This window comes from Aspergillus pseudoviridinutans, assembly GCF_018340605.1.
Source record: "Aspergillus pseudoviridinutans IFM 55266 DNA, scaffold_2, whole genome shotgun sequence".
NCBI lineage: Eukaryota > Fungi > Ascomycota > Eurotiomycetes > Eurotiales > Aspergillaceae > Aspergillus > Aspergillus pseudoviridinutans.
Window position 1 is genome coordinate 1,805,726 of NW_025091282.1, and position 17,256 is coordinate 1,822,981.

Sequence of the window (17,256 nt, forward strand, 5' to 3'; positions counted from 1 at the left end):
TGTTTGGCTGTTCTCGCTGTCAGGGGGAGTTGGGCCACCGGATTGGGCTTGGCAGAACGGAGAGAGAGGGGCGGGACAGAGACTTAGTCATGGCGCTAAAACACGGGAGCCGTTTCATCGCCAGGCACCAGATGGTTGATCTCAGACAATGGGCCTATTTATGTATGACCATCGATCTGCTACTGCCTCCTGTTGTTTTGAAGATGAAGAAATCATGATCATGGAATCATTATGCTCAGAGGACTTCAACAGCATTATACCTCTTTAGGGAGGTAATGAATTTACCGAGTCTTCTTCTCTGCAGACCGTATACAAATACGAGGGGACAACCCCACACTGACAGACAGCCACTGCCAGACGGAAGCATTCTCTAATGGAATGTACAGGATAGGCAATTGCTAAGAACTTCCATTTCTATGGATCAACTAATGGCATTCTTATATTCAAAGAGACCCTTGCGTCATACCAAATTGAAGCAATTCGAAGCCCCTTCCAACTGATGGAAAGCCCCTTTGCAGCCCGAAACATCTACTGGAACCTGAATAATCAAGGAATACCCACTGCTGTCATGCTGTCTACGGTGTACAGAAGCCGGACTGCGCCGAACATTGCATTGTCCACCAGTCATCAGTGTAATAAGCGCCGGAGGCAAGAAGTACGCGTCCCGAAAGCCAACTTCGCCGCGTTGGGGGCCATAAGTTGCTATACTCGGCGAGCTTGTGAGGCCACGATCGGAATCCCCTCCCAGACGTCTGCCATAGATTGAAGCATCGGCGCATCGAGCAATGTCGTGACCACCTGATAGTCCAGTGTTCCACTTTGGTTATAAGCAAACATATTTCCAGGAAGAGATCCAGATCTTCACCAATCGAGTTCCTAATTGGCTTACGTCGGGTATTTTCCTGATATGTTTCCTCACGACTGACATCCAGCCGACATCGTTATGGTTCACTCATTTGCAGCAACATGGGTCAAGACAATGCTGCCGATCAGCAAGCGGAAAGTGTCAAACACAATCGCTTTTGCAAGCACTTGAAACGGCATATAGATGGTGTGGTTTCAAGCTAATTCTGAAGAGCAGCGAATGCAGGCAACTTGTGTCTTACTATATCAGGCATCTTTGAAAGTCTCCTCGGGTCTCTATATCATTCCCACCGCGACAGAACTTCAGAGCTATCTGCAATTATAGATGCGTTGTCAAACATTCGCAGGGACGTTGCGGAACTCTTCGGACAAGTTGATACTGCTTCAAAGACTCAAACAGTGTACTTGAATGCTTGTAATTCTCTCTGCAGAAGCATGTCCGTTCATCCAATATGGATTCTCTGCCTTAGCCTGTTTATAAGATGAAAACGCCTAGAAACTCAAGAACTCCCAGTAGAGTCTTTTACCTTCGGCCCAATCGAAGAATAACACTCTTCTGATTAAGAAAAGGCAAGCTCTAGTTTAGAAGTGTCAATAACAGGAACGATAACGATGGATCAACAAGGCAAGTTGATCATTTTCCACGTGTCAATCTAGAGATTCGTTGAACCAGTCATTCGAATTAGATTACGGCTCTTGAGCTCAATACTAACATCGATTAGCCTGAGTTTGCGGGTAATCAAGTGATCTATGTGTTCGAATTTCAAAATAACTGACCAGTTGATGTTGAGCCAACAGCAACCAACAATTACTGGAAACCTCCACTATTCAAGCCTGTCAAGTTGTTAACCTGTCAATGGGATAATCCCATGTCTCACAGAATCAGGAAAGCATACGTTACCGGAAGTTGACTATAGAGCATTTCCAAGACGTGGAACCAAGGCAAAGCTGGAGCGGCTTGGACTCGTCCACAGCGGATGATGCAATAGTGATGATGAGCCTATCGTGAAGTCAAAATGCCGCTAAAAAGTAAACTCAACGACGTATATCCTGACTTACCAGAAGATGAAGAGATAATAATTGCGTTTAGGTCAATTCTTGTAAAATATAAATAGTTTACTATGTCTTGTACCATGGCTTCTACACCACCCAAAGAGCCGACTTAGATCCGTGCGGAGGGGATATTATCAACATGGTATGTTCGAATCGTCCCCAGCCAGACCACACGAACCTACAACTAAACAGTTTCAATGCAGGCCCTCATCTTCTCCCCGGAGACCAGACAGTCACCCTTCCTCCTCACCACCACCACCGCCGCCAACTCCCCCCTCCCTCTCCTCTTCCTCCTCTGCCTCCCCTCCCTCCTCCTAGCAGCCCACTACATCCGCAAAGACTACCACGCCTTCCTCGCCCTCGGCCCCGGCGGCATCCCCTCAACACCTACCGGCTACGCCCGCATCTGCATCCTCCGCCTCTTCACCGTCCGCGACCCCCTCTGCCCACCCTCCATCCCGCCATCCCTTCACCCAAAGCGCGGGCAGCTCCCCGCCTCCCTCCCCGTCCGGCCGGGGCCCCGGCCAACCGTCGCAGGGATAGCACCCCACAGACAGACGACCCAGCGCGCCAGCAAAACGATGTACGCGACGCTGTCGAACCGCATCCACGACCTGGTCAACGCGCACCCAGGCAGTCTCCACGCCGCGACCTCCTGCTTCGAGAAACATAGCACGGGGATCTTCTGCGTGGGCGCGGGCGGGCCCGCTGTCTCCGCGCTGGCGCAGTCGCTGCCGTCCGGGCAGGTACACCGCCTCACCTGCGACGGCGAAGTCTGCCACTCGCATCCCAGTGACGGGAGCTTGCATCTCATGCTGCATCCGGCGGATGTGAGGGTCGTGCTGGAGAAGGGGTGGGGGGAGCGGCATCCGCTTGCGTGGGACGACGGCGGGGACGGGTGGTGCTGGTGGTGGTGGGCGAAGAGTGTGCCGCCGGGGTTTGTGATGATTTATGCGCCAAGGGATGAGAGGGAGTTGGAGATCGTGATGGACATTATTCGGGCGGCTGTGTGGTGGGTTGGTGGGACGGAGGTGGAAAGAGGAGAGTGAGAAGGTCCGTCCAGCAAAGAGTGCATGGGTATTGTGTTCATAACATCAGAAGCGCCCTAGTTGTACAAAGACCATATACTTTTCCTCGATCAGTGGAGGGCCTATTGAGAAGATCGTCTGAAATCTAGTCTTCAAGTGCATCAAATTCATTTCATCTACTTCCGACACCTATCAATATGTTTAGTGAAACATAACCATTCTGGATGGATCATAAACGTCGAGCCAGCCTTGACTCTCGAGGACATGAACAACAGATGAAAAATGGTTTTTCAAAAGGCACAAAGGAGTATTTGTTGGAATCGACGCCGGGACGAAAGAAGAAATAAAAGCTAATAGCATAGAGGAATGAAGAGCCGTTAGAGAACATACAAGTACCACCAAGAAGCAAATCCCTTCCGTATGCAAGGTGTCTTTGCCGGCCCTGGTCCCCCAACCATCATCCGCGCAACTCCTCGTCACAGTTTCGGGTTTTCTTCCACTCGTCATATTATAACATTCTAAGAGTTGTTCGATTTCCTCAGCGCATCGGCGAGCCATTCCAGACCTTCATACAGACCGTCACCAGTGGTGGCGCAGGTAGATTGGATGTACTAAACATAAATTAGTGTACTGTCAAGGATCCGCACCGGCAGTCAAGTAAACTTACCCAAGCACGACGGGTAAGACTTTGCAGACCAAGCTGCTGGGTGATCTCGGCGGGGCTCATGGCGTTCTAAAAAGTCATCAGTATCATACCGAACAAAACCGCACAAGGAGTCTCATACAGGCAGATCTTGCTTGTTGGCGAAAACAAGGAGCAGAGCATCACGGAGTTCATCTTCGTTCAACATGCGCTGCAGCTCTTCCCGGGCCTCGACAATACGGTCGCGATCGTTGCTATCGACGACGAAAATGATACCCTGGGTGTTCTGGAAGTAGTGTCTCCAGAGAGGACGGATCTTGTCCTGGCCACCGACGTCCCACACGGTGAACTGAATGTTCTTGTACTCGACGGTCTCGACGTTGAAACCTTGACACGTAAACCAATGTCAGCAACACCTTCCTTCTCGCACGCGAACGACGAGGATTATCCGGCGTAATGAATTGACGAACGACCCGAACCAGCGGGAATGGATGACTGACCAATCGTGGGAATAGTGGTGACGATTTCACCCAGCTTCAGCTTGTACAGGATGGTGGTCTTTCCGGCGGCGTCAAGACCAACCATCAGGATTCGCATCTCCTTTCGACCCCATAGTCTATCGAACAACTTCGAGAAGGTGAGACCCATGTTGGCGGCGGCGTAAACGAGTCTAAGGGGAGTGCGACGGTAGAGGTCAGTCAATCGAAAGTTTACGGTCTGATTGGTTTATAACGGAGAATATGAGAGATATAGGCAGAGAGAAAGAGTCGAAGGTCCAAGTGCAAACAGACACGGGGACTGAGTATGGGGTGGCTTGAGAACGAGGGGCGTATTCACACCGGGGAATAACGGTGAGATGGGAGAGTTCAGGGGAGAGAGAGAGAGGGAAAGGGAGAGAGGGGAGAGGGGCAAAAGTAGGGAAATAAGTCGAAGAGAAAATAAAAAGAGAATATAGCAAGGGCAGACTTACCAACACAGAAGAAGCTGGAGAATAGGAAACAAAACGTGGATACACGAGGGTAAGGGTGATGGTGATGATGATAGATAGATAGAATTAAGGTAGGATGGAGTAGCAGACAGACCACGCTCTCTCTCTGTGCCTGTGTCTTGTGTCTGAGCCGGGTCTTGTTTTTGTCGGTGTTGGAATTTTTGGGTGCAAAAATGCCAGGTCGAGAAATTCAGCCGCCGGCGTAGCTTCCGTCACTAACGAAACCACCAGAATCACGACACTCAGTACGAAGTATCTATCTCTCTATTATTGTGGACTCTGGATGGCGTCAAATTTCATCTGGTTCTCTTCTTGAACAATAGTAATGACTCTCTACAGGAACAAGACTGGACATTCTTGTCTGCTACTTGTCCCCTTATACTGCGCTTCTTGAATCTTCTCTGCCTGGCCACATGAAGAGGACACGGTGTTTCCCGTCTATTGGCGCACTAAGAACGGCTCCTTTCAGGGCAGTGATGATACTGCGAGCGATCATATACCGACTATCACTGTGCGACGGTAACTTGGATACTGAAAATCGAATGAGCTGCTTGCTCAAAATTCTCTTCATTGATGCCTATTCTTGCTCGTAATCAGGCCATTTGTTCCTTTTCCCCTTATGCTGCACACTTCCGGGCCCCAAATACAAAGGCACAAAGTCTGGACAGTCTGGGTCTGGTCCCTTTCTGATAGGTTCCCGGATTGGCTCTTGAATCAGCCCCGTCCCAGTGGATCACCTTGGGTGGCACTGGGCCTAGGTATCTGTCGCAATTCGCAAATGTGCCCTGTCTCGTGTTCTCTTTAAGTAGGTAACGTGTTATTAGTACCCATTATCTCATCGCCGCAATTCCAGGCTGGTGGTTGGCTCCAGATACCCGGCGCTCACTGGTAACGTGAAACCCACAGGGGGCCACTCTATCTACGCGTCATAATCATGAGAAGCTGTGGATGCAGGTAGATCTGGCTGTATCTAATTTCGAAGAGTACGAGCATCATTTCTCAGATTCAAGCCGACTCTGCATGCCTTGTGCATCAAAGCTAATCGACGTGTTTTCGCTGATGGCCGAGTTTATCTTTGGATGAGGAGATAAATGTTCGCGACAGTGATTGATAGATTGGCCTGCCCTCGATGGTGCCGCTGGCGTAACCAAAGAGAACAAGGATCAGCAAGGACAGGACCATGATGACTGCGAAGCTGATCCAATATTCGGTCTGCGTATATACTCCTTTGACACCACTGAGTTCGGTCGAAAAATACGCCGTCATCAAACTGACTGGCAAGAAAAGAATCGTGATTTTCGCCAGCAGAATGGTGATTCTCGTCAGCTTCTCGACAGCCTGTGAATCTTTCAAGGCGATCAAGTTGAAGTTCTGCGCTAACTCGTCAACAAATCAGTACATTTGAAGGCGAAGAGGTGCTCGCTGACCAGGAATGTGAGGGACTCCTTCTCTGTCAAACAGGCCTCGATCTCAGATAAGCAATACAGTTTGATCCGATCAAGCAATCTTTCGAAGCGAGCAACGGCTGCGGAGTTCAAGCGCACGCCTACAGAGTTTCCACAGTTGCTCGACAATTCTGATTCACTCTGAATGATGAGCCCAGGTGGCATTCTCGGGTGCCTTAAGCGCGCCTCATCGCACAGCAAGCGCTGTCTCTGAAGCACGCGCGTCAGGATGAGCTCGTAGCTCTGGTACAGGCGCCGTAGGGCTGCCAGCCTTCTACCCAGCCAATGTAGTTCATTTACCAAGTCGACGACCGGTTTGTTCAACATGTCCTCTCTCTGTTCTCTTAGATCAGCCCTTGAGCACGACCTATGCTTTTGCAAAAATGATTCTTACCAGTCGATCCAGCAAGACTCCGTACTTATGCTCACGCTTTGCAATTAGAGCATAACTCGTCACCCAGTCATCGAAGATGTAGTAAAAAAGCAGGCCAGGGCCATCATCCTGACGAATACTAACGTGGTCCGAACGAGAGTCATTAGACGCTCGGACTCGAATGGTGACCAACGAGTCACTTTCGGATGAAGCAGAGTGCTGCTTGGAAGCACCTGAAAATATCATCTGCACGTTTCTGCGCACGACTCCCAGAACCGACTTGACTTCTGATTCTGGTCTTGGCTCTGATACTCGGGGATACGGGTTTTCTTGGATTGATATGACAGTCCCTTGCTTCGTCAGCAACTGTGGCCACAATTGTGCTAGGTTGTCCGCACCATCGTCGCAATGGATTAACCAGGACCATAGTCTCTTTCCACTAGGCAGGTCTCTTCCGTTTGATATATCAACGTTTGGGATTACGTATAACGAGTTATATCCAACGCAAGTATCTGGATTCGGTCAGCATTCGCAAGTAACGATGAGAGTCTCCGAGTTTATACATCGGGGTCCATGATCCACGGAGCAAAAGTGCCAAATCTGGTTTGTGACGTGGGCAAACGTAAGGCCTCGGAATGAAGCTGCCTTTTGAATGTCGTCTGGATCTGATAAGTTCTTCAATGAAACGGCCTCCTCAAGATCTTCCCTGCGAGGACGATGCGATCGATCAATGCTTCTGTGGAAGCTAGCCCTCAGAGACTGCACGCGTGCTGGAGCTTTTGGCGGAGCTGCTACGGGATCAGTACACATCATCCCCTGTAGCCTTTCAGAGACGCCGTAGTAGCTCGTAATTTCCTGGATCATCAGCGTTCTGTACTCTTGTATGACATTCCTGACGAACCTTGATCACATCCTTCTGTTCTTCTGGGGCCCAAATATTACTTCGACCAGACGTCGTCAGTATCAATATCCGGACGACGGAGAGTAACTCACATCCACCTAGTCCCGAAGCAATTCGGTTTCTGAAGCTCACATATCAACACTTGTTGTCCACGGTTATGCGAAATGCGAATGCGACTTACTGGCTTCCGCAGCAACAGGCCGAAGTCTTCCTGGCTCAGATTCATTGCACACCAGGCATCGTCATTCCCGAAATCCAGCACGAAATTCTGCGTCTGCGGATCTCGTAACCGTCTATTATACGCATAAAAACATGACTCCTCGTCAATATCGCCAAATTTAGCCTTAAGGGTCGGTCCACCTGTAAAGCTCGCGTAGTTCTCATAGGGGTTCTGGTCTCTACTCGCTGATGAGCTGGACATGCTGTTTCCAGTTTGCCTCTGTAGCTGTGATCCTCAGTCTCAAATAAATCTCTGAGCGCACGAGCAAGAGATACAAGTTAAGTTCAAGGGGGCATCGCATATTAATATCAGGGCCAGGTTAAGCGCCCAGCCAGCGCCTAATAATAACCCTGCAGATGATAGTCCTCGTGTGGCTGTCGACTGACCCTGACATCAGCGCGAATTGATGTGTTACAGAATGCACGAAATAATTGTCAGAATTACTTGATTTTGCTGTTCTTGCGTGCAGCTGACTTGTTGGTTTCCTCATGGGACCCTCTGCAACTATGTGGCATGTTCATGCGACTGCTGATCACTTTTCTTAAGATTCCTAAGTGTAACTCGGATATGAATACATTCAGGTAAAAGATGCGCATTGATATTTCATTTCTGATATGGTCAAGGCGTTGACCTATATAGAAAGTTAAGTTGAAAGACACCAAATATGCTCTTGAAAGTGATGCAGTGTCACGTGGTGTTACCAATATATATGGCTTCAAATATGCAGCTACATTATGACTCAAATCAAATATTAGAGTCCCTATATGCTATCCTTGGAGCATATTTAAGCAGAGAGGTAGCGCTCTCATTCTACAAACAGGTAAGCACCAGACCAAAACATAAGCCGAATTCGTAATGCTCGTTGGACGACACTTTGTTTTCATATTGGAGCACGTCGTATACGCGATGCGACAGTCAAACCGTGTTGACTGTCGTCTCGCTGCAATATCCAGCAGAAATGACGTGCAGTCGAAGTTCAGATTCAGATAACAGTGATCGTGATCATAGGCTCTCTCAATAGCAGGCGCAGCGGCAGCTGGTATGGTGTCGGTTCCTGCATGATACAAATAAGCCAGCTCACGAACTGGCAAAGGGGTAAACCCTAAGCAGCTAGGCCAGTGGAAAATCAAGACCGAGATTCTCCATATCCCAAATCTGGCCTAATTCACCAAGATCCATGTTGAAAAGCTCTTGAAGGTCCGTGGACGGAGGCGCCAGTGGCTCCAGGGAGGAATAACCTGACATTGTGGAAGCATACATCTCAGGGCTGTGTGCGTCTAAAGGCTGCAGATTGTTATTAATGCCAAAGTCGATGCTAGGGACCGCATCCAAAGTCAACTGAGAGTCAGAAGGCTTCTTCACCCCTGTACGTGGGATGTCGGATGATTTGGAGCGCAGGATCAATTCCTCCTCTGGGGTCAAGGAGAGTCTGTTGACAAGTTTTGAGAGCACTGAGTAGCATATTGCGGCGGTTTTCGTGTCGTGGGTGATCTGTTCTAGTGTGCGCAGAGTCACACTGATTGCTTCAATAACCTCGTCTCGCTGAGGGAGACGTCGTCCATGGTCGTGGATGATGGCTGAACATAGGCTGGCGGCTGTGTCGAACATTGCGAACGGGGCAAAATGAAATTTCGCATGTAGGGGCAACATGCAATCAAGGAGTTGGTGAGCTGCCTTGACCAATTTCAGTGCAATGTCAATGGCAGTGGGCTGGAGACTCTTCTCGATAGAGGAGGTGTCTTGATGTACGTCTCTTGTGAGACATTGTTTCAATGGCATAAGCATGACCAGATAGGCAATAGTATGCAGCTGTTTGCGTTGCACCTCCACGTATTTGTAATCATGGTCCCATTGCATGTCAGGATTGACAAGCCTATAAGCAGGCGGAAATGAAGCAAGCCATTTCTCGGTCTCTTGTTGAACAGTGATGGCGATTGCGGGAGTCATTGTTCCACCCATTACCCCTGGTATCTTGGATAAGGCCTGGCCGAGTTGGCACTGGAGTGCGATGTGGACTATAGCCGAAGGCACGTCTGCTTCAATATGGTCGCTTTCCAACCTCACATTGGGCATTTCAAAGGAGCAGTAATTGCTGTTAATGATAAAGGGGCGGGATAGCATGAGGGACATTTGCCTTCATAAGTGAGCCACGAAGCCTAAATAGATGTGAAGGAACTTACCAGTCCCAACTATACAGGATACACCACATACGTCGCCTCATTTCCAGGTCAAATTCTGGAAGTCCTACCTTGGAAAGGCTCTTATGCATGCCTATTCGACCATGATGTTCGCAATTAGCGCCTTTTTGACGAATGACTAGGACTAGCTACCTACCCAACTCTTGGGCCTCGTGGATGGCGGAGCTCAAGACATGCCAAGATTCAACAAACATGGCTTCAGCCTTATACCAGGCTGCTGTGAGAAATAGTTGCTGAACCTGTGTTAGTCCCCCTTTCCCTGGGGGAATAGTGCTGCTCAGTTGTTTGGCCGCATGATGGTATCGCTCAGAAAGGCTCTCAACACTTTCTCCCAACTCCATTTCGAGCTTCTGCTTTAATCCAGGATCGAGGAACAATGCTGCACATGCACATGTCCGTATCAATAGACAGGTAAACTCCGCAGTCAACTGCTGACCGCTGGTTTTACCCGTCCACCATGCAGAGTAATCACGTAGGAACATGGGTGGATATAGGCAATAGTACTGCGAGTTCGTTTCACGGATATAGTGTTGTACCAAAATATCTAGAGTCATGTGAGCTCATTCTCAAGCGCAGATATCCGCGCACATACCTGTATAAGGCTTTGGTGGGATTACACGTAACGCATTCTCCATTTCCGGAGAATACGTTCCTCCTGGCTTCTTTGAAATTGCAGCAGAATCCTATTGAAGACTTAGCCCACAGTAAAATGCCAGGTATCTCTTCGTCGAAGAAGCATACTCCGCTCATATGCTCTCCCGATTGAACCTCAGGGAGGTACCCCAAGACCTTGAAGTCCTCTTTACTGTCCTCGACAGCGGTCCCAGCCATTGGGGAGGCAATTTGCCCTTTGTCAGCGCTAATAGCGCGAGCAGGAACGGCTTGTCTAACAAGCTTTAGCTAGGATGGACGGAATGATAACGTCCATAACGAACCTCGAATCATTGACAGTTGCTTTACTTGCTCTCAACACTTTCTTCGGCTCAAATTTACATAGGTGGGCAATTCTTCTTGCCTGACAATGATTACAGGGCCATTCACGACTGCACTATAAGATAAGTCAGAGAATGTCAAGGATGCATTTCAAGATTACGGCCTCGGTTTTTGCTTGCCTTCTGCTTCCGACGTTGACATTCCGTGCATGAAGCAGCCACCCGGACGGCTCGGCTGTTCTGGGGCTGGTTTACCATCCTGGAAGATCAAGTCATCTAGAATGTATAAAGGCACCATCGATTCGTAGCGGACTAGAGTAGTAAAACCAAGGTGTTAGATTGTTGTTAAAGTGAAGTATGATCAGTCAAGCGCCACTGAGCTAATCGATGTGGATGGGACAATGAAGCATAGTTTATTTATGCACATAAGTTTATTCACAGCTTAGTAATTAATGACTGTAGTTAGGGCAAACCTAGGTCCCAATCAGGCTAGTGCCATCCACACCCACAAGCGGAGAACGGGATTTTCTCATGGCGGATAGCGAGCCGAAGTCTTTTTCTCTCGTCCTTGCACCGATATTCAGCGCAGAGCCACACCATAAGAGTTATTCTTTTGGAAGACTGTCACCATCATGTCTAAGATCACAGTCGGTATGCATCAGAATTCTACCTGCGACCTTTGTGAAACAGCAACTAATATGTCGCCTGGTTACAGCCGGAGTGCGCGAGAATATCGAGCAGCTGCTCAACTACTCTCAGAATGAGAAGAAGAGAAACTTCCTCGAGACCGTCGAGCTTCAGATCGGTCTGAAGAACTACGACCCCCAGCGTGACAAGCGTTTCTCTGGCACCATCAAGCTGCCCACCGTTCCCCGTCCCAACATGACCATCTGGTACGTCAACGTTTCCGACCGACCCATCCTTCGATGAAATGTCTTCATACGCATCATCGGGAGAAGGATGAGGTAGCACATAGACCTGGGAATAAGGTTGCTGACGGTGATTGTCTGCAGTGTTCTTGGTGACCAGCACGATCTCGACCGTGCCAAGCACCACGGCATCGATGCCATGTCCGCTGATGACCTGAAGAAGCTCAACAAGAACAAGAAGCTCATCAAGAAGCTTGCTCGCAAGTACGATGCCTTCCTTGCTTCCGACACCCTCATCAAGCAGATTCCTCGTCTCCTGGGTCCCGGTCTGTCCAAGGGTATGTATTCTCGGTTCCCGAAGCACGCACGGCGCGCGGCATTGCCTCTTAGCAAATGCTAACTTGACACAGCTGGTAAATTCCCTACCCCCGTCTCTCACAACGAGGACATGGCCAACAAGGTCACCGAGATCAAGTCCACCATCAAGTTCCAGCTTAAGAAGGTTCTCTGCCTCGGTGTTGCCGTTGGCAACGTCGGCATGACTCAGGATGAGCTCGTCGCCAACGTCATGCTGGCCATCAACTACCTCGTCTCCCTGCTGAAGAAGGGCTGGCAGAACGTTGGCAGCCTTGTCCTCAAGGCTACCATGTCTCCCCCCAAGCGTCTCTACTAGATTCTCTGCGCAATTAGCTTTGTGTCAGATTTTTTTAGGCGCTCAGGTGTGGGATTGTATATTCCATAGATAGGAAATGTGATGTCCACGACTGGTACCTAAATTTTTTCCTTTCAATTCCGTAGTGTGCTGCGATATCGCACATCTTACATTCTTCATCTATTCTAGGATATACGCCGGCCGTATAGAGTACATATAGTGCTGTCCATAAAGATAATATACATGTGGATAAGTAGGGTAAATACCTACTGCATCCCGGGCATAAGATCCGTCTTGTCGAGGATCATCCCTCTCATACCGATGAACTCACGCAGGCTGTCCCACTCTTCTCCCTCCTCCTCGCCCCTCATGTAGATATCCTTGAATCCCCAAGCAACGGCAACCCTATCGAGCGCGGCGCGCTCCTCCTCTCGCAGCCAGCGATGTCGTAACGGAACTCCAGGCTGCCAAACAACCCTTTCCATCTGGTCGTTAGCCGATGTGATAGCCAAAAGGCCGATCGACGATGTACCTCCGACATAGGCGAGGGTGGCGGCGAAGGCAATGCCAGTCGCTGTGCTGGGATCCATGGTGTTTTGCAAGTTAGAGGCCCAGGAAGCGATGGCGTAACACGCGGCTGGCGTGGCTGCAAGTCCACCTAGTGGCACAGCAGCCTTCTTGAAGAGCTTTGCACGGTGGAAGGCTGGGGCGCAAAATGTATTATCAATGATGGCGAGGACGAGTGGGAGGTTACGTTGTTCGATGGCGATGTCCAGCGCCTTGTTGGCAAGTTCGGTGGGAATGGCGCTGTTGACGCTCTTGGGATTTGCCTTGTGGTATTTAACAGGTGAACTGTTCTCCTCGGGAACTGGCTTGTGGGCGTACAGGTAGAAGATCTCGGGGAAATGGTCGGCCTTCTTCAAAAGGGTCTGGATCTTGGTATAGCTTGCCATCGCTTCTGGCGAAATGAAGACCTTTTCCTCCTTGAGAAGCCCTGTAGCGATCTGCGACAGCGACTCAGCTAGGCGGGGTTGCGCGTCGCGGATTGATTTGAAGTGCTTTTTTGATGCGTTCTTTTCCTCCAGATCTAGTAACGAGGAGATTGCACTTCCCTCTTCCCCAGCGGAAGGAGGCTTCTCGACTTTGTCTTGCTCGCGACTCACGAGAGCCTCTGCTATTTGTTCACATTTTTGTAGAATCTTCACAACTGACTCGTTGGAGGGTACGGAGTCGAGCTTGAGAAGTTCAGAAGACTCACAGGAGACTTGTCGCAATAATGTCTCTGGGTCGAAAGAGGAAGTCGTGTCCGAGGAAGTCGATGCCAATCGGCTAGGTACAAGCCTGTCAGGGACCCATGGATTTCTTGAATCCTTCTTTGGCCGCAATTGTCTGGATTGAGCTCGGGTAGCGGTTGTCGACGTGAATGAATAGTACCGCGCAAACGGCGCCTGACGGGCAATTGGCCTTGTGGAGAGTTGGCAAAATTGACAAACTAGAGCCTGTGACCTAGAAGTCTTCTGGCCCCTAATGTTCAAGCCCTTCATGGTGGGAGTGGGAGACTTTGGGGGTTGAGAGTGAGTATGCGCGGTCTTTTTTGAGGAGTTGGTAGACCTGACCTGGAAAAAAGCGGAGATGTCAGCACACTGGAGTAGCACCGCCACTACCTCATCTCCGTCCTTCAACTAACCCAGCTGCCTGACGTACTAACTTTAACTTCCCCAAAGGCAGCCATCGCCAAAGATTGACAATCGTCAGATGATCTTTAGCCTTACGGGGGATTGAATCCTTCGTATTTTCATTTCATCTCTACATATTATAACCCGGACTGGATTGTCATTATCCCTTCGATTACTGCTCCTCGAACCAACATGCCTCCTCCTCCACCACCTCCTCCGCCGCCGCCTGGAGGGATGGGTGGCCCTCCTCCTCCCCCTCCTCCACCAGGGGGCATGGGCGGACCTCCCCCTCCCCCTCCTCCGTCTGGGAGTCTTCCAAGTCGGCCAGCTAAGGGCGAAGTCAAAGATAGGGTCAGTAGGAAGCCGGTTCCTTGCCTTTCCAAGACCCGCAGCTAATGTCCTGGTAGAGCGCGCTTCTTTCGGATATCACCAAAGGCACTAGACTGAAGAAGGCCGTCACAAATGACAGATCAGCACCCTTGATTGCGGGAGGAGTTAAATCAGCTGCACCTCCAGTGGCAGGTGCACCTCCTGTTCCTGGCATGTCGAAACCCCCGAGTGGCCTGGCACCACCTATTCCCTCAGCCAACCGAGTACGAAGCAGTAGCGACAGCGGCGGCGGTGGAGATAGCGGTACATCTACTGCTCCTCAACTGGGAGGACTCTTCGCAGGAGGGATGCCCAAATTGCGCAGTCGGGGCGGGGTTGACACAGGAGCCAACCGTGACTCGCCTTATATGTCAGACCCGGAGGCTTCGCGAGCTCCACGGCCTCCTGTCGCTTCTGCTCCAAAGCCTCCAGGTGCTCGTCCACCACTACCACCGTCTTCTACAGAACCGCCGTCTGCCCCTCCGCTTAACCCGCTCGTTGCTAATCTGCGCAAACCTCCGCCGAGACCAGCCGCAAGGCCTTCCTCAACTATCTCATCTACATCAATCAAAACCACCCCGGATGTCCCACCTCCACGCGCACCTCCTCCTTTGCCTGGTTCGGCGAAACTGCCACCTCCTCCGTTGACGTCGAGGAAGCCGTCCTCGCCAGCTCCTCCACCTCCACCCCCTGCCCCTTCCAGTCCGGCTGCACCTCCTCCTCCGCCGCCAGCATCCTCAGCACCCCGACCGCCTCCTCCCGCACCTGCACGATTGACCCCTCCCCCTCCACCTCCGGCAGCAGCAGGTTCATCACCACATACAAATGGGGCAGCGGCTGCTTCTATCGCGGTGCAAGCTGCCAGGAACGCTCTCGGACATAGTAACCATGCGCCATCCGCACCTCCTCCGCCTCCTCCAGCAGCATCTGCCCCATCAGCGCCTCCACCACCACCCCCGCCATCGGCTCCTCCAACKGCACCAGCATTACACCCCAGTCATCCGCCACCTCCTCCAGCGCAACCTCCAACACCGCCGCCTAGCCAGTCTGTGACCCGCTCGACCCTGGATCCGAGTGCTTATACCCTAACCAATGGCGGCTCGTCCCCCGGGCATCAGAGCACGGGCTCGCATGGAATAATTCGAGTGGAAGACAGTCGGTTCAAATTTCAGAGCGACGGGCTGCTTCCCAAGCCACGACCGTTTGTGGGAGGTCCCCGGCGGTACCGTGCTGGACGAGGTAGCAGTGTACCATTGAACTTGAGTGCGCTGAGCGGCTAATCGGACGGCTTGCTGATATTGTTTCGAGAAATAAATGGATGCTCAGTGTTACTGCGCTGCTTCTGATCGTATGTGAGACACCGATAGTCCGCGGTCAGTACGCACGCGGCTGTTAGTTCGTGTACATGATATCCCAGTCGGATAAATTCTTATGAAATGTCTACCTGCAGGCGTTTCTTAGTGCATTATACTCTTTCAATTTGTAGGCACTATGCATCTCCTGTTTTTGTAGATTTAGTTTGAGATCTAAGGTAGGCCAAGCTCAACACACGTGACTAGATACAGTCGGCGGAGCGGTGATACATTAAGCATCGAAATGCGAAAGGCGGAATTGGGTGTTGTACTTGCTTATTCAGAACTGACCACGGGCGAACTTTTCTTTCACATCCATTCTGCAAGTACAACGCCATTATTTGAATTGGCAGTGATCGATTGAACTCAAACGGGTCACGTCCGATCATCCAAGCTCATCCGATTTGTCCAGATCACTCTGCCGTCAAAGGCGGACGAGGAAGCTTCCAATTGCGAATCCAGCTATTGCCGACTTTTACTGCTGAGATACAACTTGGCTGTCAATCCCGATTCCGAGGAGCACCGAGGTACCAGCCCAGTCAGCGGACGGCTCGGAACTTTTTGTACTTGAACCACCTTAGCCCGTCATTGAGCGGCCTCGCAGCTCCCCATCATGTCTCTGCACTCCTACATCAATAGTAAGTTCGCCTTTTTCTATGCGGTAATGGCACTATGCGACGCAGGTATCACAGTACGGTGGCTAACACAACTATCGTAATGCTTAGAAAAGGTCCTCATTCTCACTGTCGACGGCCGCACCTTACTAGGGACACTCTTGTCCACGGATCAGTTGACGAATCTCGTCCTGCTGGACACAATTGAGAGAATTATCCGAACGCCGGATGACCCCGAACCGAGCTCGCAGATCGAACACGGACTTTACTTGATTCGAGGCGACAATGTGGTTCTGTGCGGTGAAGTCGACGAGGCGATTGACAATGATATCGACTGGTCGAAGGTGAAAGGCGAGGTCGTCAAGGGCACGAAAAACGCATGAAAAGACAATTGGCACTCAATTATACACGGTGGACAGCCCTTCCCATGCGTACAAGACTTAATGGTGTCGTTCCGAGGCTGTGACCGAAACTACGACTTGGTGCTGAAACGTCAAGCATCCGCAAGGCTTCATGAAGGCATGCTTCTTTCCGGGCATGCTGAATACGCGTGGTATGCCTCGGCTGCGACTGTGCTGCATATTGGACGAATGATCTATTGCGATGGTACATGAATACGACTCACTAGAGAAGGACGGCACCATCACGATTGACCGGTCTAAGAGCCGAGAGCATGATGGCGGTCTTATCTGATGCTTGTACGTCTTGGAGGAACGCGAGAAGCGATGGAGAAAGCAAATATAATTGGAAGATACCCTTTAGTCAGCAAAACGGTTGTCATAATTCTTTACTTGGACTTGAAACTCGAGCGACACAGATATGTTCATGAAGTCGAGGCGACGATAGTCTCCATCTTGTGCTATGTACTCGGGAAGTTCTCCGAACAAGAACTAGCACTCTTATGCATACAAGCTTCACTTCTCAGGCTCATATACTGTATAATCTTCTCTAGAACTTCTCTATAAGCGATTCCAGAGCTTCCTTCGCCCTCTATACACAGTAATCAGCATATTACCCAGATAGGCTAGCGTCGCAGCACTAACCTAATGTGGAATTTCCACCAATTTGGTTGAGCTGCA

The 17,256-nt window shown here is 50.4% G+C and overlaps 8 protein-coding genes across 8 annotated transcripts; 4 read left to right on the forward strand and 4 right to left on the reverse strand.

Moving 5' to 3' along the window:
• Positions 1 to 2,114: 2,114 nt before the first annotated feature.
• Asppvi_002692 (uncharacterized protein) lies at positions 2,115 to 2,966 on the forward strand (the record flags this gene model as incomplete). The annotated part of the gene is made up of 1 exon (XM_043298673.1): positions 2,115 to 2,966. The coding sequence occupies one exon, from the start codon at positions 2,115 to 2,117 to the stop codon at positions 2,964 to 2,966; it is 852 nt and encodes a 283-aa protein (XP_043154608.1).
• A 497-nt stretch (positions 2,967 to 3,463) lies between these two features.
• On the reverse strand, positions 3,464 to 4,236 carry arfA (putative ADP-ribosylation factor; the record flags this gene model as incomplete). Its single annotated transcript, XM_043298674.1, has 4 exons — positions 3,464 to 3,556; positions 3,613 to 3,678; positions 3,731 to 3,975; positions 4,089 to 4,236. The coding sequence occupies 4 exons, from the start codon at positions 4,234 to 4,236 to the stop codon at positions 3,464 to 3,466; spliced, it is 552 nt and encodes a 183-aa protein (XP_043154609.1).
• Positions 4,237 to 5,614: 1,378 nt separating this feature from the next.
• Positions 5,615 to 7,716, reverse strand: Asppvi_002694 (uncharacterized protein; the record flags this gene model as incomplete). The annotated part of the gene is made up of 8 exons (XM_043298675.1): positions 5,615 to 5,947; positions 6,004 to 6,357; positions 6,416 to 6,744; positions 6,793 to 6,906; positions 6,958 to 7,249; positions 7,296 to 7,335; positions 7,388 to 7,416; positions 7,477 to 7,716. The coding sequence occupies 8 exons, from the start codon at positions 7,714 to 7,716 to the stop codon at positions 5,615 to 5,617; spliced, it is 1,731 nt and encodes a 576-aa protein (XP_043154610.1).
• A 909-nt stretch (positions 7,717 to 8,625) lies between these two features.
• Asppvi_002695 (uncharacterized protein) lies at positions 8,626 to 10,544 on the reverse strand (the record flags this gene model as incomplete). The annotated part of the gene is made up of 5 exons (XM_043298676.1): positions 8,626 to 9,649; positions 9,696 to 9,786; positions 9,850 to 10,257; positions 10,306 to 10,396; positions 10,455 to 10,544. 5 exons carry the CDS (start codon positions 10,542 to 10,544, stop codon positions 8,626 to 8,628), a joined length of 1,704 nt encoding a protein of 567 aa, XP_043154611.1.
• A 733-nt stretch (positions 10,545 to 11,277) lies between these two features.
• Positions 11,278 to 12,187, forward strand: Asppvi_002696 (60S ribosomal protein uL1; the record flags this gene model as incomplete). Its single annotated transcript, XM_043298677.1, has 4 exons — positions 11,278 to 11,296; positions 11,361 to 11,538; positions 11,659 to 11,852; positions 11,925 to 12,187. 4 exons carry the CDS (start codon positions 11,278 to 11,280, stop codon positions 12,185 to 12,187), a joined length of 654 nt encoding a protein of 217 aa, XP_043154612.1.
• A 245-nt stretch (positions 12,188 to 12,432) lies between these two features.
• Asppvi_002697 (uncharacterized protein) lies at positions 12,433 to 13,710 on the reverse strand (the record flags this gene model as incomplete). Its single annotated transcript, XM_043298678.1, has 1 exon — positions 12,433 to 13,710. One exon carries the CDS (start codon positions 13,708 to 13,710, stop codon positions 12,433 to 12,435), a length of 1,278 nt encoding a protein of 425 aa, XP_043154613.1.
• Positions 13,711 to 14,034: 324 nt separating this feature from the next.
• On the forward strand, positions 14,035 to 15,491 carry Asppvi_002698 (putative proline-rich, actin-associated protein Vrp1; the record flags this gene model as incomplete). The annotated part of the gene is made up of 2 exons (XM_043298679.1): positions 14,035 to 14,193; positions 14,250 to 15,491. 2 exons carry the CDS (start codon positions 14,035 to 14,037, stop codon positions 15,489 to 15,491), a joined length of 1,401 nt encoding a protein of 466 aa, XP_043154614.1.
• A 685-nt stretch (positions 15,492 to 16,176) lies between these two features.
• Positions 16,177 to 16,560, forward strand: Asppvi_002699 (U6 snRNA-associated Sm-like protein LSm8; the record flags this gene model as incomplete). Its single annotated transcript, XM_043298680.1, has 2 exons — positions 16,177 to 16,201; positions 16,289 to 16,560. The coding sequence occupies 2 exons, from the start codon at positions 16,177 to 16,179 to the stop codon at positions 16,558 to 16,560; spliced, it is 297 nt and encodes a 98-aa protein (XP_043154615.1).
• Positions 16,561 to 17,256: the final 696 nt, after the last annotated feature.